The 24593-nt window shown below is 40.7% G+C and overlaps 2 protein-coding genes across 5 annotated transcripts; one reads left to right on the top strand and one right to left on the bottom strand.

Moving 5' to 3' along the window:
- Positions 1–2079: 2079 nt before the first annotated feature.
- LOC145464339 (uncharacterized) lies at positions 2080–12447 on the bottom strand. 3 transcript variants are annotated; one of them, XM_081448191.1, is made up of 11 exons: positions 12309–12447; positions 12130–12207; positions 11121–11217; positions 9086–9153; positions 7803–7872; positions 7226–7297; positions 6271–6384; positions 5025–5111; positions 4045–4179; positions 2747–3568; positions 2080–2164 (listed from the first exon to the last, which is right to left on the bottom strand). In XM_081448191.1, exons 1-11 carry the CDS (start codon positions 12347–12349, stop codon positions 2138–2140), a joined length of 1611 nt encoding a protein of 536 aa, XP_081304317.1. In that variant the 5' UTR covers positions 12350–12447; the 3' UTR covers positions 2080–2137. The 3 variants fall into 3 exon arrangements, with proteins under 3 accessions (XP_081304317.1, XP_081304315.1, XP_081304316.1); XM_081448189.1 differs by lacking the exon at positions 2080–2164 and having other exon boundaries at positions 2172–3568; XM_081448190.1 differs by lacking the exons at positions 2080–2164; positions 6271–6384 and having other exon boundaries at positions 2172–3568.
- Positions 12448–12600: 153 nt separating this feature from the next.
- On the top strand, positions 12601–23261 carry LOC145464341 (potassium channel subfamily K member 9-like). Of its 2 annotated transcripts, XM_081448193.1 has the most exons (3): positions 12601–12929; positions 18366–18605; positions 20701–23261. In XM_081448193.1, exons 1-3 carry the CDS (start codon positions 12884–12886, stop codon positions 21360–21362), a joined length of 948 nt encoding a protein of 315 aa, XP_081304319.1. In that variant the 5' UTR covers positions 12601–12883; the 3' UTR covers positions 21363–23261. The 2 variants fall into 2 exon arrangements, with proteins under 2 accessions (XP_081304319.1, XP_081304318.1); XM_081448192.1 differs by lacking the exon at positions 12601–12929 and having other exon boundaries at positions 18228–18605.
- Positions 23262–24593: the final 1332 nt, after the last annotated feature.

Raw genomic sequence — 24593 nt, 5'->3', positions numbered from 1 at the left:
CTCCAGCTGTTGCAATAGCTTGCTTGCCGTAGTTTGATCGACACCAGAGAACTTTGCTGGCGGGTTTTTGTGGACCTATAGGTCAAAGAAATCTTTGGTGTCCAATTTTGCCTGTGTACAGCCCCGCGCTCTCCTATCTTCGATTGTTTTTTGGAAGAGAGTGCGCGATTGTACACAGGCTATAGGTGTTGAACATGTTTTCATTAGAAAGTTTTCGTTGTAGCCTTGCTATAGCTTGAACAAAGAGAAGCCTCTATTCGCTACGTCATCAGAATGGAATTTTCGGGCATCTGATTCTAGTCTCAGACCTCTGTAGAGCAGGAGAAAAGAAGAGAGACTTTTGTTTATCCAGGCTAGATTTATTTCTTAATTAGTATCTGTTACCTTGACATACAAGGCCTTATTAAGAGTCATCAACACCTCAATTTTACTTGTACAATAATACAAATACAAACAGCGAGTAGAAAACATTGTTGGGGTATCACTGATTTATCATACATCTTTGTAACTGCGTCGCAACCTTTAAGGATTTAGAAATGAAAAGGTTAGAAAGTTCCCATAATAAGTTATGCACTGATCAGCGATCAGAAAACAAAGGAATTTGGTATAGCTTTGAAAGAAAAACCATTTTTCTAGATCAATATGTTGGTTTTAAGGGGATATAAAGTGCGATGGGGTTTTGAGGTTAAGTTTCTGCTCGACCGTTCCCAGTTGGAGCAAGTTTCACAAGGGAGGATTCGGGGATTTAGAAAAGGGGGACCGTAGTGATTGGGGTGACAACCTAGAGGTAATGAGGGTATTCAACAGCATTAAGGCTTAAATTTTCCCAAGGGTCTTAGCCAGAGCATTCTCATTTTACCTTAGGGTTTTTCTTTTTCTTAAACTTATGAAACGTGTTTCCTATATATTATTTGATAGCTTGATTTGCACCACGCTTAATTTAGGACGCTTTTTTCAAGAAATTTGCACTTTTGCTAGTTGGTATCTTTATTGCGGAGTAGCTGCAAACTTGAGTAACTGAATTTGTAGCGTTATTACAACGTGAAATAAAGAAACAGTATTTTGCACAAGTATTACGTGAAGTGTTGTTCTTAGAACAGTCCTTCAGTGGGAGTGAGTCAGGACACGTACTCCTTTTTTGGGCTAAAAATTCAAGGACTTTTGAAGGACATTCCAGGACACAATACCAACTTTAAGGACTCCATACTATAAAAAATATCATTGGAATGTGACCCTCAACCTTCCAGATACGTTCAATTCTTTGTTAGTCCTTATCTCAATTTTCTTTAAGGACATTAGCGAACAGTTAAGGTGGACTTTCAAGACCTTGAATTTTGATTTTCAAACTCAATTTTCAAGGTCCGAGCGAGTTCGTCTTGTTTATTTCTCTCATGCCTTCGTTTCCTCTCAATAAACCTACCAGAACTAGCAGAATACAAGCGCCTGCAGACAGCCTGAGAGCCAATCAGTTATTTAAAAGCACTGCAATAAACCAATCGCAACTCGCAAATTACACAAAGGGCCCAAGCGCGGGAAAACGCGGGTGGGCCAGCAGCCTGACGGCCAACAACACTAAAATAAACCAATTAGAACTCCCAAAATAGATAACCGGCATCAAGCGCGGAAAAGCGCGCGTAAATCAACAAATTGTTGGCCAATCATTACTTAGTTTTAAAACACTGCAATAAACCGATCAGAACTCGCAAAATAGTTGCAAGCGCGGGAAACAGGCGTAAACCTAATGATGGTTGCTTTTGTTCCTGATTGGGTGCGAGGTACTCTTCGCTCTGTTTGGTCTGAAACCGTGCGCTTAAATGCAATGGTTGAACATGCTGCGCGGATTCTGTGTTGCTACCAAAAACGTTCTTCTTTAAAAAGGAAAGAGCTTTTTTACCGCCATGTTTGGGATAGAAAACAATTTTTCGAAACTCGTATTATCTAGGGAACCAATAAACGTCCCTTAGCAACATATCCCTCTTTGTAGTAAAATTATAAACTACAAAAGAACAAGAATGGCGAAGAATGCGGGCATGAATTTTGCCATCAAATGAGATTTCACACTTCTCTTAGATGCAACATCCCTGCTGTAGTCCCTAGATTTTGTTTCTTTGTTTTTATGTACGTCTGTGTCTTACTTTCATAGCTCTTGACTTGCAAGGTAAACCTTTACAACAAGAAAGAAAAATCATCTTATAAGCACTTTACTTTAGTGATTTTAACATAGAATTTGTGTTGATTCATGATCGTCAGGCAGAAAAATTTATTCTGGCCAGACAAAGAATACATACATTTTTTATATTAGTTATGGTGTCTGTCTTCTTAGTGAAAACTTCTTTAAATTTAAAGATTCACCGCATTAAGTGTTGCAAGCTGCTACTGGTCAGCTTGCGATTGATTGACTTGTGTTCTGACCGGGTCCTTCCGCTAGGTTACCAAGCCCAGGGGGAGGCCTGGGTTTGGTAGAATGTTGTTTGAACCCTGGTGGGGGTCGATGACCATTGGTAGACTGTTCGCGCCCCACTTTATCAGCCTGGAAATTCTCAAAACCAGGGGGAGGCTTGCCAACCTTGCCCTTCTTACTCACACGTCCCTCCTCTCCAGAAGGATTTATTTCATGTGAACTATTTTGCGCTTGAGGGCGTCCATTTTCTTCACAGGAAGGCTTGCTACTTTCTAATGGCCCAGTCGTTTCGGGCCGTTTGACAACTTCTCCGGACAAAGTAAAACTATTATTTACATTTCTTACACCGTCTCGGGATTCGTTTGCACTGCCAGCAGATGGCTTGCCTTTTCCGGACCTTCCTCGACCTCTCCTGGCAGATCTTGGCCTCTCTCCATAAGAATTCTGTGATGACTTGATATTATTGCTTCTACCCGTAACGCCTCCTTCATCCTTCCTAGGGCCCTTTCCTGTGTCCTTCTCTTTCTCTTTTCCTGGACCCTTTTCTGGGTCCTTCCCTGGGCCCTTTCCTGGGTCCTTCCCTGGGTCCTTCTCTGGGTCTTTCCCTGAGCCCTTTCCTTGGTCCTTTCCTGGGTCCTTTCCTGGGTCCTTCCCTGAGCCCTTCCCCGGGTCTTTGCGTAAGTCCTTCCCTGTGGTGTCTACAACAGGGTATTTTTTCTCTGATTCCAGCTCTGTCCGATTACCATCTGGTTTAGTTTCCGCCCAAAGGGCGCAGTCACTCCCTTGCTTATCAGGTTCTTTTGCGGATTCTTTTTCTTTATCCTCCTTTTCAACACTCTCAGGTCTGTCACATGTTGTCGGACGTTTCTTGTCAGTTCTTCTCTGCTCGTAATGTTTAAACTTCTCCCCACTGGATCGATGTCGAGTTTTGTCAACGGGGCGCCGAGGCCCCCGAGAGGTTCCCGAATATTTTGAAAACTCTTTCTTCTCGATCCTGTCTGGTTTGTCCTTCCGCATAACATTTTCTGCTTGACTAGCTTCCTTTTCTGCGTCTACTCGCTTAGGAACAGTATTTGCCATGTTTTCCACTATGGGGTTCTTTGTTACTGTGTCCGTTTTGGGCCCTGTTGGGGGCTCGCTCTCTGGACTAGTTTCTTCTTGACGGACCTGCCAAACACGGAAATAATGTTAGACTAATACACTCAGTTGGGGGAGATAAAGTTTACTTTCACGGGTTATTTCGCTTATTTAACTTAAGGCTAAATTACAGAAAAGAACAGCCCATATACCTTTCTGACAAATTTCAAGCGACGTTTAGATCAATGTAGCCTACGTGCAAGGAAATAGTTCGACTTCTGCACTTGTGCACAGCCGTGCACGTGCAAGAACACCCAGAAGCAATTTGGCCTTAACAAAACGCTCTGCTCAACCAGACACTCTTCTGCGTAATCTCCTGTTTTACCGAATGAAACAGCCTGGTGGAAAGAAGTGTAAGATCTTTACAATGCAATAATATATTGACAACAGTTTTTAGAAGCTTGAGCAAAGTTTAACCACAGTGAAACATGTACTGTAATTTGACAAGTGATAACACCAAGCTTCAAAAAGTGTATCAGATCGGTGTAGACCTTGCAAATACATACAGATGTTATGTCAATCAAAAATTTGTTTCTTTCTTGTTCCACGTCAATGACCCCGCCTTTGCGCTTCTGTTTCTCAAGCAATGAAGACATTTTCTTCTGCAGTTCCCGTATTTCTGCACTGGGTTCGTAAATCAACTGGAGGACAAACCAAATAGAAAAAGATGAGTTACAAGAGATTACTTCATTTAATACCAATAAAGTAGCCGTTCTATAGGCGAATCTTTGTTTACAATATTTACCTCATTAGCATAAGCGATCCTGTTTCTAACTATGTTATGGAGCTACAAAAACATTAGTTCTGAATATTGAAAGAGCACAGCACGATTAACGGTCCCATGAAGTTTGAGCCTGATGTATTGAATACTTTTTGTGCGCCGCAGGATTAAAAAACTCAAAATTTTAATGAGAATGTATGAACTCATTAGCGCTTTTGCCACTAAAAAGTTTGCAGCTTTTGAAGCTAATTCCTTCTCGAATATAACCCCCAAAGAGACAAAAATGTCACCAATTACTTAAGTTTCACGAGATCTTCAAAATGTGGGTGAAGTCAATTTGTATCTAGCGTTTTTCTGCACAACGTCGTGTGTTGATGAGGAAAAATGTAAACAATGAGGTCAGCAAAGATTCTCCTACAGCAATTTTGGCTCTCGTAAAACTGAAAGCAACAAAATCACCTCTGACCGATCAGAACAAATAAATATATTGTAATAATTGGCCAATCACAACTCAGGGAAAAAACGTGCAAATCAGTTTTCCAATATAACAAACTCTCTGTGAGGAACACTTGCACGATTTAAACGTAACATTTCTGTTGAGAGTTTGGTGGTACATGAAGGCTTTATCTCAAATTAATGATATTCTTTATTCTCATCACCTGGCTTCTCACAATATATTGATACTGTGAGGAGAAATTTGATTTTGATAAATCTTGGAAATTCAATATAATCATGATTATAAATTGCCAATAACTTTGGACAAACCTCTTCGTCATTCTCTGCACAAGAAGCAACAGTTTTGAGTTCTGCAAGGTCGTACGTGATTGGTAGTCGACACATAGGGCATTCTACCTGTGGATTCAATATTGCATTGATTTTCACCATTGTCAAACAGCTTCCAATTAAAAAGTGAGAAGTCTGGAAAGACCTCAAGTACACAACAATCAACTGTCTTTCCAGTCATAACAAAAAAAAAAACAAACACTGTATCTCCAATCATAAAGTAGGCAAAGCAAATGAAATTACATTTGATTATAAGTAACCATCACAGTTTTTACGGCCAAAGCAATTTGTATATGCATTATATATCAAATCAAAAGACATCTTACATATTGTATGTATAATTATTAAATTAAAAGCAGTAACATAAACCAAAATGGAACAGGAATGAGATGGATTTCAAACAACAAACTGTCCACATGTTCTTAAAATGCATGATCTTTGATGCTTTTTATTCTAATGATTTTATAGATTTTTTAAAAAAATCACATTTAGTATTCTCTTTACTTTCTGAAGAAAAACAAAACGTCTGGTCAGTACACCTGCAAACCACTCAGCATCAATGTTAACAATTTGTTGTATTCCTTGAACAAATTCAGTTACAAAAACCCCCACTGATGGCAACAGCTTTTCATGCTTATGGAATGTTGATACAGTAAAACCTGTATTAAGTAGACACCCTCACTAGAGTCCCTATAATTGAAGTGTCCACAGGTTGGTTTTAGAATTTAAAATATGGGGAAGAAAGTTTTGACAGTACTGTAATTAGCAGCCACTTAAAACAAGTTGTCAGCTTAATATGGAATCTGCTTAGTTAACCATGTAACGGCCTGGCCAGGAACATTGTGCCATGTTCTTGGGCAACAGGCTTTACTCTCACAGTGCCACTTTCCACCAATGTGTACAAATAGCTACTGGCCAATTTAACACTGGGGTTTACCCTGCAATGGACTAGCATTCCATCCAGGGGGAGTAGAAATACTCCTAGTCATTTCATGTGACTGAAACTGGATGTAAGTGCCAGCCTGATGGGCCACTTGGCTCATATACAGACTCATATACAGGTTTACTGTGCCATGTACTCAAAGTATCATAAAACACCTGTAGACCCAATATTGGTGTCCTCTAAATGACCATTAATTTGATTACCAGAGGGACCTTTGTAGAGAGATTGACTAGGATACACTGTTGTATTACAAACACCTTCCCTGGGCCATCCCAGACTATATACCTTTGTGTCATCTTCAGTTTTCTTTTCTTGTTGAAGTGAAAATTCTACGTATCTTGCTAAACAGCGACAGTGAAAGTAATGATAACATTCTGTCTTTGTAAATTCATGATCATCCTACAGTGAGAGATTTAAGACAAGTTAAAATACTTCATCCTGTTAACAATTGTACAGGTCTGGATTCAGAAATCAAAATGCCTGATGCACAGATATCAACATCAGAAAGCACAAAGCAGACCTATGAAGTCACCACCATTGTTTCATGACATGGACAATGCAAATAAATTTCCCTCATGAGGGAAAGTTAACTTTGCACACACCATTAGCATGCATCATTGAATTTCAAAAAACAGTACTAGGAAAGTACGCACGCTGATTGATTAAAAATCGTGTTTCTGTAACTCGAAGGAAACACAGAACTAGCACAAGCTGTTGATGTAATGATGGCACGAGCAAAGAGAATTTACATTTTGATAATCAAAGTTAGCAAGTTGTTTTACTTTTTTTCCTCATGATGCTTTCTAAAAGAAATAGAAACATGTTCTCCATGTTTCTATTGAGTTATAGAAACACTCATGAAAGTTTGGGAGAACTCGAAAAAGCTGTGGAAACACTTGCCTGCGGCTCATGTTGCCACAGCATTGCTTGTTCTCCCAAACTTCCACTTGTGTTTCTATAACTCAATAGAGACATGGTACATGTTTTCTATTTCTTAAATGATGCAGGCTTACATACATGGTGCAAGACAGACTGCTTTGCAAGCAACATTTACAATAGTTACAACATTTTTTAAGCACATAACAGTAATAAAAATCAACAATTGATTGGTCTGGAATACAGGACACAATATTTAGGTCTACCAAGATTACTAATACATTTACTTGACCTCTATTCCCTGCTCCCCTCCCCCCCCCCCCCCCCCACCCACCCAAATTAAATCCTCAAGTTACATACTAACCTGAAAGTGACAAAGGCAGATGGCACAAGCACAGCTGGGTGTGTTGTTGTCTGTTAGACTTTCCTTGGCATACTAAAAGACAAATAATAAAATTATTGTGTAAAAGTTCATTCAGACAACTACTGTTAGCCCATTCCAAACACCACCCACGCATGCACCAAACCTAACTGATGAGTTAGGAAGTGACACTTGAAACAGTTTGGTTCTGCAATTTTAATTAGGTACAGCAAAAATCTTTCTATTAAATACAAATGTCTCGCAACTGAATTTGCTATCTCTAAATACTGCTTATACAACGAAAAACTAGCAACAGCTTTTCGATTTGGACAGAATTCTTGAATTCACAAAGCAGATTTTTTCACAGAAAATTTTTTACCACAGGTTTCCTCGATTTGATACAAGTACGCTGTCTGAATCAGCCTTCGCTCCAAAGTCAAACTCATTGAATTAGGTCCGTCGTATGAGTGGAGCCGCATTTGGACTGGGCCATTACAGGCTATTTATACACTGTACAATGTTTTTGAACAATATTTACCACAACAACCCATAAGTAATTATTTCCCTTAGTTAAATTTACCTCAATAAGTTCATACAGCATAGGCCTCCCTAGGCAACCCTCTGCAAGTTCTCTAAGGTTTTCCAAAATGCTGCAAAAAAATGGCCACATAAACATGTGAAAGAGAGTATGCGTAGAATGAACACTTTCAGTTTCAAGTTTGAATTAATTTATGTTATTTTTCATTCTAAAAACTACATTTCAAAAATGTCATTTCTTTCCTTTGGTGATTTTCTTAATTCTCATTACTTATATGCTTGGAAATGTATTTATATCACAAGGAGAAATAAGGTGTTGATCATTCTTGGGATCTGTAGTGGAGTGGCAGTTAAATGTTTAACTGCAAATTAGACCCCAGCAAGTAGACCTATTCTCCCACAGGAGAGCTAGGACTATGATGATGAGTGAACCAGCTTCAAGCTTGTGATCCTGAGTGACATGTTTCCTGTCTCACAATGTCTCTCATAGTTTGGATGGTGTGGTGGCCTACTTGTTAGCATCCTAGGCTCTGGATTGAGTGGTCTGGGAACTTCAGGCTTCTAGCCAGGGTCATTCTGTTGCTTTTTTGGCAGGAAAGACACGTTATTCTCACAGTGCCTCTCTCCACCCAGGGCTGGGTTGTTTGAAAGCCAGTTAATGCTAACCCATGATTACAAGTTCATTTAACCAAAGCACTGATTTTCCTTGTCCACAAATGTTTTTCACTACTTATGTTTTGTGTAGTTTGAGATTATTCAAACTCAAAACTGTAGGACAAACAATATAAACACAAACTCTCAACAAAAAAATACAAAACTTTATGATAATTCTTGCTAATTTTGGGTTAGCTTAATTGCGCTTTGAACAACCCCGCCCAGGAGTATAAATGAGTACTTGAAAATTGTTGGCCAGGGTAACCTGACAGAATGTCATGTGGTAACTTGTGATCGACTAGCATTCAGATTCCATCCAGGGGAAGTAGTGATATTCATGCAACAGAAATTGGACTTAAGTGTTGAGAGCTATAAGGCAGTTGAGCATACTTTTCATTTGTCTCTCTCCACACAGCTGTACAGTTCTTTTTAATGTTACAGTAGCTCTTAGACTGGTAATTTGGTGGCATACACACACACTAATTTCCTTAATTCTATGCACTTGACTGTTTCACAACGCACTGATATTGTAAAGTGGCATTGTAAAGACATCAAATCAGTTTTTTAGACCTATAAGACTGTTATTTTGTGCTATCAAAATAACCTGTCATTTAATGCAACTACACTATTCTTACAAGGAAAGATCAAAAACTACATCAAATTTGACCCTACCTTTCAATATGGGCTTCAGATAATCCCCTTGGAGTCTTGATATGAATGGATGGTAACTCCGATGGATACTGGAAATGAAATATAGAACACCAGCACAAACATAAATTTAATATAACAATAACTATTGTTGTTAGTATGTAATATATGAACTCATGTTTTTACAAATACTCATCTTGCAGAGGTTTACAATAAAAGGTAGACTGATAGTCACAAAAAAGACATTTCATTTCTGAACAGATGGGTAAATTACTTGTTAGTAATTTTGTGTTACAAGTAGATTCCGAAAAAAAGCAAAAAATATTAATTAACACAATCTGTTGTATGAATGTATCTTTTTTTAAAAGTCACTCACTTTTGATATTATTAATATGTTATAGCAGATAACGACATTTTGCCATTTCACGTAACGGATTATTTACTAGATTGTCTCCCATTTTCATGAGTAAACACAGAGTCTGATTCTGGAAGTTAGAGATTAAATAATAAAAATCATGACCAAGCCAAAGATGTCCCCTTCCAGCAGTCAAACTCATTCAGCAGGAGTGTATCTAATTGTTGAGGGTCGAGAGTCGAGGGTAAAATGTCGAGAGTCAAGGGTACCATGTCGAGGGTTGAGGGTAACTTTAAAAAAAAGTGGGAAAAAATAAAAATAGAAATAAAAATACAGTATATATGAAATAAATTACTGAAGAAATCAAGACAGAATTTTCTTTCGCCAGCGTTTCTTTTCTTCGGTAAAGCATTGCGTGACACGGCCAAATGACTTCTCGCTCCTTATAGTCTTGGGATTTTGGGAGGTGATAGCAACAGCGCTGTCTGTACTGTCATGCTAACGTAAACTCTTATCAGAGGAAACATGCACGCTAACTTTCATTTCTCGATATTTATGCTTATTATCTCCATTTAGGACTTTAGAACATTATTATAAACCATTAACTATCTTTGTTTTCATTGTTTTCATGCCTTGTTCTAATACTCACCAAGCAAACAAAATTAACGTAAACACAGTGGATTGAAATAGGGTTATGTGACGTACTAAAGAATAGGGGATGGCATGTCTGTTATCTTATCTTAGCCTTCAATGCCTTGCTGTTTGTTCATCGACTGCCCAAGATAACATTGGATACATTCAAACAGTTCTCTCTAGTTTATTTGGTATTTATTGGAAGCTGTGCAATACTAGACCACCAGCTCTAAAGCAGGATGTAACCATAGTCATTTGAGCATACGAGTATGGTAAATAGAGTTAATGGAGTTCATTTCTACAACCAAAACGTCACGTGACAAGTGGATAAAACAGACATTGTTACCGATGTCACCCAAATTTCAGTTTCAGATTATTGTACACGACCACCAATTTTGTTCAGATTGCCTCATTTTTATGCTTGCCAAACAAAGAAAGTAACCGTTAAGCCAGTGGACTGACTTTGGGTTGGGCGGTGTGATCTTCTATAGACTTTTTCCTGTTTTCATGGCTTAAACTGTGCAGATATGATAAATGATAAAAAACTTTATCAAGTTCACTTTAAGCATCACATTCCTGGAGAAGCATCTGAAGACTCTCTTTCTAGCACAGGTGACCAATTGCTTTATTCACAGTACACGCTACCACTTCAACGTATCAGGCTCATTAACATTCTGCTGTTTTGTTTCGAGTTATCTGTTTGAGAATGAGGTCCAAGTCAAGAAAGGAATTCTGTCTTGAGTTCTTCAGTAATTTATTTCATATATACAATTTTTTTATTTTTCACTTTATTTTTATATATTTTCTAAGTGAACCTCGAACCTCGACATGTTACCCTCGACTCTCGACATTTTACCCTCGACTCTCGACCCTCAACAATTAGACACAGTCATTCAGCAGTCAGCCATTAACATTTGCCTATACACTTAGCACGAAAGTCTATGACTTAAGCTATATTTTCGTTTTAACGATGATCATGTTTCAACCATTAAAGCAGGTATAACTCAACCTATAAACAACTCAGGCTGGGTGATCTTACAAAACTGAATTCATGTGAATTATGGTCATTACCTTTTCAGGAAGGTAAATAACTAATGTCAGACACACAAAACGTTTGTCCTCTTCCTCTCCTGTGCTTGGATGAAGAAGAACACTAACAGCCATGGGTCTGAAAGACAAGGCTGGTTACAAACTGCATTGCCACGATACTGTTACAACATTGAGAAACATTTTTGTTTATCAACTGACGGTTAAAATCTTAATGGGAAAAGATTAACTTTATTACTCTCCAGTCAGGTGTATGAGCAAGCGCAGCTGTAGATGTAAATTGTTACGGTCATAACAACACTGTTGGCGAGGCGAGGGGGGGCAGTAAATCAAAAAACGTTACTCTTGGTCACCTTACAATAAGTAAACTGACGTTAGACACCCCTGGGGGTAACTCCCATATAAAAGGGACGGGGGTGCTTGTCAGAAATTTTGAAAAGAATACCTCAGAGGTACCAAGATCCTGCAGTTGTAGGTATGGCTCCAAATTTTTTTCTCCCCAAAGAGATACCAATTTTTGCATAACACATTATCTCCTGTCATATTTTTTCGGCTCAATACCCTAAAAGTTACCGCAAAAGCTCCAGCTGTGGTCCTTTTCAGGTTCAGTACCCTTGCAGATACCAGAACTGGTATTTTTTTAACCCCTAAAAGGTAAGACGAGTACCCCGTTCTTTTTATATGGGAGTTCCCCCCCCCCCGTGGGCATCAGCCTGGAAAGTTAATGTTCACTTCACTAGCATAATTCTCTCCATATTGTGGCTTTACTACCCCATATATAGGTCGTGAAAGGGAGCCTTCAAGAAAACGAAAGAAAATATTCTGGGGACGTCAATAATTTAAACGCTGCCAAATTACGTAAACATGATAATTATGTTTCTCTAAGCTGAAGTCGAGCCTTGTTTGCATTTTTTATTTTTTTTTCTTGGACACACAGCCTTTATTGAAACCAGTTCTTTTACAAATAAATAGCGATGTTAGCTGCTGTGGGTAAAATTGATTGACTGAGCTATCTTAACGTTTTTCCGCCTACCTTTCCCGCGGGCCTTCGAGCGTCAACTCGTGAATGTAAATAGCTTCCAGTAACTCAATCTCCTCTTCAAGGGAATAACTAAACGTTTTCAAAAAAGATTTTAAGTTAACATGTATCACATCTGCTGCGATAAAAAGGACGTCACGGAAGCTCGTTCGAAAGCAAATTGCCTAAACTACCTTCCATCTCCATGATCCATGGCCGCAGGGCTGAGCGCCATATTGCATCATCAGTGGTAATGTTTGCTGGCTCAGATTTTTTTACAGGGGAGACTGAGGATACATTGTGCATATTAGCCGGCGAGAGCTTGGTACGAGGAAAAGGTGGCTCTGTGGACACATGATTTGTATAAATCATGGAAAATGCATTCAAAATGTCCACAGTCTGTAAACATATTGACTCCTGGTAGTATATAAGTAAACGTATGAGAATTGGCGGTCTGCTCTGATCTTGGTCGTTAATTTTGCATGCGTCTTCTGATTCAATTGTAGAGATATTGCGTTACGTTATACTGCACGTGCCCTATCCCGTGTTATTTTGATCACCAGTTTGATTTCAGCCAATCAGATGCTTTGTATGATTATTTGATTTCGTAACAATTTAAGCACAAAGACCGTCTGTATTTTTGGGAGCCTGCATTGTGTGCAACACTGGGCGAATAAATGACTTAAAGCTGTTTCTTTGTTGTACGTTATTACACATTGATTTCGCTACATGGTGTCAGAAGTAGGACGGTCTAATCACACGCCTAAGGATGCCTGACCCTCCAGCACAAGCACAAGCGCAAGCAGTACAAGCAGGTACGACACAGATTTTTGTTCCACCGTCAAATTTGCCGCCGCCTAAAGCGCTAAGCTTTGACGACAATTTAGCCACGACATGGAAATCGTGGAAATAAGCATGGAAACGCTACGAAATCGCCACCGGCGTGCACAAACAAGAAGGTGTTGTTCGCATCTCGACTCTATTAAGCATCATTGCCGAGGACGGTGTCAAAGCCCACGACACCTTCACGTGGAATGAAGGAGAAGACCAAAATGACATAGAGTTAGTTTTGCAGAAGTTCGATCAGTTCTGTGCCCCCAGAACACAAGTTATCTATGAGCGCTATCGTTTTAACAATAGAAACCAAGAACCAGGCGAAAATATTACCAGCTACCTTACAGAGCTGCGAACGATCGCCAGAAATTGTGCACATGATACAATTACGCCAGATGAAATATTGCGTGACCGCCTCGTGTTGGGCATACGTGACGATCGCGTACGCGAGAGACTTCCGTTTAAACGATTTGACCCTTCAACAAGCCGTGGACCAAATCAAATCTTCAGAGCAGACCCAACAGCAGATAAAACAAATGACCGGAGGAGACACGTTGGTCCACGCATTGAATAAATCCGGAAACTCAGATCATGCTGAAGACGACAAGACAAGAAGACCACCGAGAAAAGAATGTGGAAATTGTGGAATGTTCCATGGACGCGACTGCCCAGCGTATTGTGGAAGAATGAATCACTTTGCGCATAGATGCCAAGCTTCATCACGAGGAAGGAGGAACAGAGTCGCGACTGTTCATGAAACCGCTGATCCGAAACAAGATCCATACTACATCGGTTCAATTGCTGAGAACAAACCCCAGGCACGGATGGCTGTCATCAAACTGCAAATCTCTTCGCCTACACCTGAGACAGAGGTTCAGTTTCAAATTGACACCGGATCTCAGTGTGACATACTCCCCGCCTGGATATACAAACAGGTCACAGGAGACACTCAGCTTCAGCGTCTCAAACCTTGCCAAAAGGAGATCGTTTCGTACATAGGAGAACATCGCAAAATCATCGGCAAAGTCAACCTCCCCGTTTGGTCTGGAAGACATCGAAAGTCACTTGATTTTAACATCATTGATGGCGATTACCAGCCAATTTTGTCATTAAACACAAGCGTTGGCCTTGGCTTTGTAAGTCTGCACAACTGCGATGTTCTGGCAATCCACGTCGACTCCCCCTCCACCACCCTGCAAGACGAATTCACAGATGTATTCGAGGGATTAGATGCCCTTCCAGGAAAGTACCAAATCGTTATTGACGAAAACATTCCACCATGTGTTCATGCCCCGAGACGAGTGCCAGTGGCCCTGCGACAGCGCATCAAAGAAAAGCTTGACGAGCTGGTTGAACGTAAAGTGCTCGTGCCAGTCACGGAACCAACTCAGCGGGTATCCAGCATGCTGGCTATAGTGAAACCGAACAAGGTACGGATTTGTATTGACCCAAAAGACCTCAACCGCGCAATACGTCGAGAACATTACCAGCTGCCCACCATCGACGAAGTCGCATCCCGATTAGCAGGCGCCAAGAAATTTACGCTCTGTGATGCCAAGGACGGTTTCCACCAAATCCTTCTGGACGAAACCTCTAGCTATTTGACAACGTTCAACTCGCCTTTCGGACGTTACCGTTGGGCACGTATGCCCTTCGGCATATCCAGTGCTCCTGAAGTCTGGCAGCGACGAATGCACGAGTTCGTTGAAGACCTCGAGGCCGTTGAAGTCATCGCAGACGATTTTCTCATCGCTGGCTTTGGTGCAACCGATACAGAGGTTAATGCCAGCCTCGAAAAGAATGAACGTGCGTTCCTTCAAAAATGCCGTGAGTGGAACCTCAAACTTACCAAAACGAAGTTCAAGCGAGCCCAAACTGAAGTGCGATTCATGGGCCATCTCCTGACCCCGGAGGGCCTGAAGGCTGACCCATCCAAAGTGGAAGCCATCTTAGAAATGCCTCCACCGAGTGACGTAAAAGGGCTCAAGAGATTCCTTGGCATGGTCAATTATTTGAACAAATTCTTGCCCCTATTGTCTGACATGACGGAACCATTGAGAAGACTAGATGACAAGGACGTTGAATGGTGCTGGCTTGAGCAACACCAGAAAGCATTTACCACCATCAAACAGTACTTGGCCGATGCTCCGGTATCGAAATACTATGACGTCAATGAAGAAGTCACGATCCAATGCGACGCTAGCGAGACAGGTCTGGGAGCGGTTCTTATGCAAAAGGGACAACCCATTACCTATGCGTCCAGAGCTCTGACAGATACAGAAACCCGATACGCACAAATCGAAAAGGAGTTATTAGCAATTGTGTGGTCAGCCAACAAGTTCGACCAGTACATACTGGGACGCGATTGTGTGCATATCGAGTCTGACCATGAACCACTGAAAGCGGTCTTCAACAAGCCAGTTCATAAGTCGCCAAAAAGGCTTCAGAGGATGCTGATGGCTCTACAGAACTATTTTTTGGATGTCCAATACAAGAAAGGAGAACTCATTTGGATATCCGATGCCTTAAGTCGCGCCTACCGCAACACAACTGAGTTTGTACAGCATGACACAAGTCTCGTCTGCTCAATTGAGGAAATTGACCATTCGGAGAACCTCTCTATCGCCCCGTACAGAATCGCCGAATTCAGAGGCGAGACAGCGAATGATGCCGTCATGCAAAGTCTAATTGCGTCAATAAAGAGCGGATGGGCACCGTCAAAGAAACAGTGTGATCCGGTGCTTACACCGTACTATGACAAGCGAAGCGAACTCGTGGAGGACAAAGGATTAATATTCCTTGGGGAACGGCTGGTTGTACCTACATCCCTGAGGAAAGAAATGTTGAAGCAAATTCACAGGTCACACATTGGAATCGAAGGATACCTCCGTCGTGCCAGAGAAGTCTTGTACTGGCCACTCATGAACGCCGAAGTGAAAGATTTTATTTCCAAGTGCTCAATCTGCCAATCCCATAAGCTTGATCAGTGTCGTGAAGACATGCAACCTTATCCAGTACCGCCACGCCCTTAGTCAATGCTCGCTGCTGATCTGTTCGAGCTGGGACAACAGCAGTTTTTTCTTCTGGTGGACTATTGGAGTGGGTTCTTTGAAGTACAGGAGGTAAAAGTGGCAACGTCCGCCAGTGTGATAGCTGCATGTAAAGTCCAGTTTGCACGACATGGGATACCCGAAGTGCTAATCACCGACAATGGATCGCAGTTTGCGTCATCAGCTTTCACTGCTTTCGTGAGCGAGTGGCAGTTTGAACATCGTACCTCCAGTCCTCGTTATCCCCAATCAAACGGCCGTGCAGAAAATGCCTTGAAAACCTGCAAGAATCTGATGAAGAAAGCAAAGGCAGATGGACAGGACCCCCTGTTAGCCCTTCTGGATTGGCGCAACACACCAACAGAAGGGATCGGTACATCACCGGCTCAGGAGTTGATGGGACGCCGTACTCGAACCTTGCTCCCTACACATGAAAAACTCCTGCTGCATTCCGGTCACAGTGATACTGCAACCAGACTGGCTGATCGCAAATCGCGACAGGTGCGTCAGTACAACAAGAAGTCGCGACCCCTTGAACCACTGAGATGTGGACAGGCCATCCGCGTGAGACTCCCCGGAAAACAGGAATGGTCTCTGGGGACATGTACACGTGTTTTGAAAAACAGGTCTTATGAAGTCGAGGTATGTGGGAGACGCTATCGTAGAAACCGTTGACAACTGAGAATGACACCTGAAGTTCTTCCGCCCGGTAACCTACAGGAAATTGAGTTGCCTGACCCTCTCCCGAAACAGTCCCAGAACTTGAGGCTAGAGACCAATCACATCCCCGAGCAAGACACAGCTGAGCCACTGGTAGCCAGTCGTAACCTCAACAGTGGGGCTCACACCGAACCTGAAGTGGAGCCAGTAGAGGTGCTACCATGCCGTTCAGAACGCAGGCGTTGTCCGCCTGTATGGCAACAAGACTATTGCATCACGTGATTATCTCGTGATCTTGTAATCTCAAAGTAAACTGAACATTTATCATTGGAGCCTTGAACTTGAACTTTCAGATTTTTTTTTTGTTTTTTTGTTTTGCTTTTCTATTTCTCGTTGCATTTAATCTTATATAAAGAGGGAGATGTAGAGATATTGCGTTACGTTATACTGCACGTGCCCTAGCCCGTGTTATTTTGATCACCAGTTTGATTTCAGCCAATCAGATGCTTTGTATGATTATTTGATTTCGTAACAATTTAAGCACAAGGACCGTCTGTATTTTTGGGAGCCTGCATTGTGTGCAACACTGGGCGAATAAATGACTTAAAGTTGTTTCTTTGTTGTACGTTATTACACATTGATTTCGCTACATCAATAGAAACATTTATTGTTGCTAGTTTCGGGTTTCAAGTCATTAATTTCAGATTTCTCAAAGAAACAAATGAATGAATGGGGACAAAGTCCTGTAGGTTGAAGCAATAGGACCTAATACTCTAACTGTCGAGAAAAATTGAGCAACGCTTGGAAAAGAATTTATTTAGCCTCGATCTCGAGTCCGATCTATGTTCCTCCCCTTCGGGGGAGGAGCGGGGTATCCTTTCCCGAACAGGGGCTGGTAATTGAGCATACCTGCCGGGTTTTACTGTATTAATTGGAGGATTCCATACATAAAATGACGAACACAAGGGAACGAGTCGTTAATAATTCATCATCAGCAGAATAGCTCCTTACTAGATATAAATATCGATACACTACAAATAGCTTGGCTCAAGTTAAACAAAATCGCTAATGCGGTGTTGAAAATTTCGAGCTTGATTGCAATTAAAATCATCGCTTATCTTTCTCTGAAGGTGCATGTCAGTGACAGGTACGATAATCTTGTTGTTAGAGTGATTACCAGCTTAGGGAATAAATACTTAAGTTAACTAGCCAGAGACGGAAAATGCCCGCAGGTGGCTTCGGCAATGCAAATCAAAGTGACAAAGTAGTTCTGTGGTCAATTGAGAAAAGATTGTTTTTGTCGGCAAAAACGCTGCTATAGTTAAGACAAATTAAAAATCAGTCGGTTGAAAATTATCCCTTAATAGTAGGCCGTTTAACGAATACTTGATTTTTATCCGGCCGAGTCAATTATCATAGAAGATTTGGTTAATTTACAAATTGTTTGTAAACAGACAGGTACTGGGAGAAGCCAAGTTCAAAATGAAGCTTAGCTTAACGTAAATTGCCTCCATTCAATAATCTGCCAATCAAAGGTTACGTTATCTCTTAAAAACTGGAACAGCTGCAACGAAGACTCCGCAGTAGAGAATCGAAATTTCGTAGTCACTGCATACGCTTCCACTATGACAGATGTAGAAGAGACTATCAAATTTGAGCCAAAATCGCTTGTTATTAAAATACTCATCTATGCTATCGTCCTTCTAGTTGGAGCGGCAGTTTTCATGGAGTTGGAGCGAGGAAGGGGGGAAACCACTACAGGGAAATCTGACGCAACAAAGCTCAAGGAAAGCTTGGCAGAGAAGTACAATATCAGCCCGACAGACATGAACCTCCTAGAAACTGCTTTCGAACAGGAATCAAGCGCGAGGGCAGAAGCTGAAAGATTGAATCGCTGGACTTATAGCAATTCCGTCTTCTTTGCTTTTACAATTATGACAACGATCGGTAAGAATTGTTAAAATTTTCTTTTAAATAACTTGGTGACCGTAGAAGATGGTAAATGGTATGGTAAAAGGAAACGTTTTAAACAATTTTCAGTTCTTAATGTATAGGCTTAAAAGTATCGACTAATCGGGGGATATGAATTCATCTCAATTTGTAACATTATTTGGTAAACTACGTGAAAGTACCTCTATTTTTCTAGACATGTAAATGTTTGCTGTCTAAAACACATGAATGGAAATCACCATCACTAATTAAAAGTGTTATTTTAGTTTTATGCATCTCTTATATATTTTCAGATCAGAAACTCGATTATTTTTTTGGCGGCGCCAAGTTTTCGTTTCTCGATTTGTCATTACAGCCTATGGTGACAAAACAAATTCTTATTGACATAAAATGTTACGAATAAATTAAAAACCACTCAAAACTCGAGTTCGGTTTCTTACAAACAAAGCGATTCCAAATGTTGGGGTCTGACTAAGTCACCTACTTTGTTAACTAAATGGAATTTAAAACTGGCTGTGTTAATGAGTATTAACGTTTTAACCGCGTAATGAAAAACAGATTCAGAAAGTCGTCGCTCTTTCAGTCAGCTTATATCCGCGGGTTCTCAGAGATGAATAGTGACAGTGGTAAAAAGCTATAAAAAAAAATGTGTTACTAATTCACTACGGCTCAGAAATTTCAGAGACAATCTTGTAACAGAGACAGCTTAAGGTTGCTTGGAACTATCGCTTATTTTTTATATTCCTCGATAGAAGATCTGCATCAAAAGCGGGTTGTTTTGTGGAGCCCCTACATCTGGCAGTTAATTAACAAAAAGTCTGCTGCAACTAGGTAAAATCCGATAAAAAATGTATAGACATCAGATATTTATTTTATCTTAGCCGGTGCAAGTGACGATTTCCAAGCCTTAGAATTAATAAACCCTGAACAGTGACTTGTTAACGTAACAATGAAAAAATTGTGGTAGCCGATGAATGCTTGAAAATGCGTGGTGGAGGAAAATGCGCCCGAAATTCATGTTATCACTGATTTGTGGAAAATCTTGTTGGAAACACTTTATTTTTAATGAGTAGTTAATGTCCACAATACAGTATTAATGCAGATATCATTTCATGTCATGATGTCATGTCGTGTAGAGCAATTGAGGACGCCGCGCAATTTATAAAAAAGAAGCTACACGCAACGGTATGGTGAAATTAAAGAAAAATCAAGATTACTTTTTCGTTTTGCAGCAGACTGAGTATCTAAATGGTGAGCTGAATCAGATTAATTTTGACCCACCGTTAACTGCCGTTCTTAAGCTCTCCGGCTTATAAGCCCTCCCTTTGATGTTTTAAAGCTTAATTAAAAACGTATAGATGAAAACGTATCAGTCAATGAACACTTCTGTAGCTAGTTTTGACTGCTTTTTTTTTTTTTTGTTCCACTTACAAGCTCCCTCTGATATAAGCTCCCCTCTTGTTTAAAAATGAAATTAATTCGATTTGTTATGACGTTTTACAGCTTCATTAACAACATCTATATGCGAAAAACGTACCAATCAATCAACACTGCTGTAGCTTATTTTGAAACATTTTCTTTTTTTTGTTCCGCTTATAAGCTCCCCTGGATATAAGGCCCTCCGTTTATAAGCCCATTCAAACCCCTTTACGAAGTTTTTGGAGCCCAGATCTTATAAGCGGCAGTTGACGGTACCTCCATCGCGGGCAGCGCTGGCTATGTTTGACTATCAAGAATGACTGCGTACTTGGTCAGTCTGCGTAAAGAGTCTAAAGAAACAGATGTATTTACCGATTCAATTTTTCTCGCGTTCGAACCGGCTCCAAAATATTACAGATTCGTGCCCGTGTGCTGATTGGCTACTGTAGGATTTTCGCGCACAAGTAACAACCAATCACGGATCTCTGAATAGCTATCTCCCAGAGGTCTTTCGAGCCGGAAGAATTTAAAAACATGCGCAATGTGTTTTCACTCAAGCAAAACATTGTAATTTCCAACTATGGGTTGAAATAAAAGTTTTTTTTGTTGTTTGTTACAGCGTGGAGCAGTTCTTCAATGAGTCTTTACGTTTTTCTCATTGTCTCTTTTTAAGGTTATGGCCACATGTCACCTCACACATGGCAAGGCCAGCTGTTCTGTATTTTCTTCAGTCTACTGTCCATACCAGTCGCGGGCATCATGTTATTGAGTGTCGGGAATCACGTGAGCTTAGTTATCCGGGTCTTCATCCGCTTCATGGAGAAAACCTGCCTCAGTAGGGTGGTGTCGGGGAGCGCTGAAATGAAGAGCACCATCGTTACCTTCCTTCTAATGATCCTGATGATTATTTTTGGCGCCATTCTGACGTCACACACCGACGGCTGGTCGTTCATTGAAGGAACCTACTTCACTCTCATCAGTGTTTCTACAATAGGATTCGGCGATTTCGTCGTTAACGACGGCGAGTTACAGTCCACGGACCACGGCAAGACGTTTGCTGTGAATTTCACTATCGTGTTGATCACCCTGGGGCTGTGTGTCGTGTCCAGTGTCCTCTGCTCGGTCAGCGCTGTCATCGAAGAGAGGCAGAGGCGCATGCGCATTGAACTGCCCGGATCAGCGACCAATGCTCTGAATGTTGCTAACTTAGCCTTCAATACAGTCACTAGTAACCTGCCATTAAGGTTGTCGACCAAGGCCAAGGTTAAACAGGCTAGTGATCGTAGTCCAGAAAACAAAGAAAACGGAGAAGTAGAAACGATAAGTGTTGGTTAGTAGCCGAGCTCAGTTGCGTCCTTTGAGCTTTCATTCCCCTTTGAAAAAAGGTAGTGGAAAAGAAGCTGGTGTCGAGCCTTGGCCCCAGTTGTTGACCGTTGGTCACGGTCAGTTGATGAGATGAACGGCCTTGTCAGGTCACCCGAAAACGATTGACCGAAGCGAAATATCAAGGCCTAGGAACCGGGCAAACATTATTCCATGGCTGGTTCTAACCGGCTCAATTATATAACCAGGAAGGTCATAACACTTATAGGAATTCTCCCATGGAGTGTAATAAGTATAGGTAATCTTATGAATGCGAGTGAAGTTATGGATATACACTGCGAGTGATATTTGAAACTCTCTCAAAGTTGCACGAGCCTTTATGCGAGTGCAATTGAAAGAATTTTCAAATATCTCGAGTAGTGTAAATCCCTCATTGCTCGAGCTTTCGTACGGTTATACAACTGGGAAAATCACGAAAGCGCACGCGTTAATTTGCACTTACGATAAATGGCAGATTTGCACGATGGCGTCATTTGACTAAAGCCACCAAAATTCATATCGGTTTTTCTTTGTTTTGGTTTGTTTGTTGTTGTTGTTTTTTTTAATTTTAGAGTCCCATGCAGTAGAGTTTAATAGTCATCTTAAGAAAAAGAAATAAGGGATTCTGGTAGTTGAAGTCAAATGACCCTGTCACGCAAATCGCCTATTGGTCTGCTCTCAGCCAATCACAATGAAGTAATTTTCTCAGTTATATAATAAACAATGTAAAGGCAGAGACCAACACAACATAGGATGATCTTTTAAGATGTGGCTATATTTCGGCTGGTCAAACCAGCCGCCTTCTTCAGGCGCAATGAGAATTTTACATTGGAAGGGGTGTTTTGTAGCCCGCGTAGCAGTCTTTTCCGTTTTCTTTCAGGCAAGCATAGGAGTCGCGCAAGGGTACGGGGACAGAGGTAACAAAAAAAAATAGTGGCAGCTCGCCCCATGCGTTCGCGCGACTTCCCCTTGGCTCTCGCTTTCTCCCGCTCAGAGGAAACGGAAAAGACTGCTACGCAGGCTAGGTGTTTTGTAGTATATTTGCGCGAGAAATGATTATGATCTGGTCATAATCTCTTGATTATCGTAATACCGGAAATACGTAAAACTAAACTAATTAATTGACAGTGTAAATCAAAGATAAGGTGAGATAAAATAATGAAATAACATAATAACAGGAAATTATTAATATGTTTCTTCGCAGATGTTAAGACCATCGGGTTCAATTGTGCTGCCTTTTTTAATTAAAAAAGCTTCCCTGGCCTTGCGGATCGAGTCTTGGTTTGAAACGGTTTTTTCGATGGGGATTAATTGCATGTTAGCAATGTGGTTAGGAGAGGAGAGGAGAGGAAATGTTCTGCGGCTGTAGTAGGTTTAGATTTGGTGTTAGGGTTGTCTATAACTCAGCGGTGTTCATTAAAGTGGTATTTTTTAAAGAGTATTTCCTGTTATTATTTTATTTCATTATTTTATTTTACCTTATTTTATAATTTACACTGTCAGTTATAGTTAAGTTTTACGTATTTCCGGTATGATTACGCAAACCAAAAGACTATTATAATCTCTTGCGCGAATATACTACAAAACACCCCTTCCAATGTAAAATTCTCGTTGTAACTGAAGAAGCATGGTTTGGTCAGCCGAAAATATAGTTAACTGACAAATAAAGAAGCCTCGCCTGTTCTGCTCTGTTCTGTTGTAAAGTACGCAGGAAGCGGTGGAGCACGAAAGAAGTGTAGGAGAAAACAGGAGACGTAATGTTTCTTCTCTTTTTATGTCTTTTATCGAAGCATTTGCTAGGTTGAGAATTTGTTTATTTCGCTACGTGTTTTGTCGGAGTCTAGCAACCTGTTATTTTAGTACAGTTTTAACACTACTGTTTTTAACAATAGTCTCCGTGAAGCAATAGTTTTAATTACTACAGACAAATAGTTCGTTTCCATTGCGTTTGTCTGAGTCACAGGGCATGTTTAATTTGGGTCAAATTTGTCGAATTTCCGAAGCAAAAATTTGAAAGCCAGCTTACCGTCATCAACCCGTGCTCTGTTCTCTGATAAAGCACGCTGTTTCAGCCAATTAGAGCGCACGTTGTATGGAAACTTTAGCATGCAATACAACTTTAAAAATCATCCTACGCTGCTTTTTATTTTCTACCATAAGCCGATTAGATCACTATTGATCCAACGTATACCAGCTGGATCATTGTCTGCAGTTGCTTTGTTAAATATATCTTATTAGAGGTTTTGCTGTGTAATATCGCTGTATATTTTTATACAAACAACGAGACGAGTTAAAATATAACGCGATACTACACACTAAAACATCTATTAATAGATTTATTATCCAACTGCTGTAGTCAATAAATTTAGCAACGAAAGAGGGAGAGTGTGACACTGCGCGCTGACCTGTACGGCAAACAGGTTTTCTACTGTGCAAATAACTGTACAATATCGCTGTATATTTGTACTGTTACTTGGACGATACTCACTGCCGTTGGATAATAAACATTTTCAGTATAATAAAATACGTATGGAGAACCGTATTCAGAATTTGCATGTGACAATGGACCTCACCTACACCTAGCTAGTTCACAGGCATGTCGCTTAAACTGAAAGAAACAAATATCAAATAACCATAACAGGCTTAAAAATTTATAATGGTGGGGGGCATTTACAAACATGACAGAGGAGTTGAACTAGGGTCTACCAAGAAACAACTCCGGCTCAACCTCGTTCCCAGGGGCGGGAAGATGAGAAACTCTGGGAACGAGGTTGACTCCAGCAAGTCTGACGCCCTAACCACGCGGCCACTCTGCTGTTGTCTGTAGTCTGTAGTCTGTAGTGCTTACATCCTAAATGTTTTAGTATACAGATAACGAAGAAAAAGTAGATTAAACTACTGAGAAACTCTCTCCTCCGCCGAGGCTCAGAGGTTTTTTTTTTTTCGGGTGGGGAGAATCTGCAGAGCGATATGAGTGCAGGCGCAGGGTTAACATCGCGCCTCTACTCACCCCCTTCGGAGGAGAGAGACAGAAAAGCTGAGAAAGACGCCTGCAACGGACTCCAAGTGATATTTTATAGGGAGTGGATGACTGTTATTTTTCCCACGCGCGTTCTTTTAGTAACAATAACCCAAATAAGGAAGGCCAATGAAAACTGTCTTAACAGAACAACTTTCGTTGTCTATAATGTCACTACGATTACT

Source organism: Orbicella franksi, chromosome 12 (assembly GCF_964199315.1).
Source record: "Orbicella franksi chromosome 12, jaOrbFran1.1, whole genome shotgun sequence".
NCBI classification, from domain to species: Eukaryota; Metazoa; Cnidaria; class Anthozoa; order Scleractinia; family Merulinidae; genus Orbicella; species Orbicella franksi.
The sequence above is the reverse complement of the archived record's forward strand: the minus strand, read 5'-3'. Positions and strand labels throughout refer to the sequence as shown.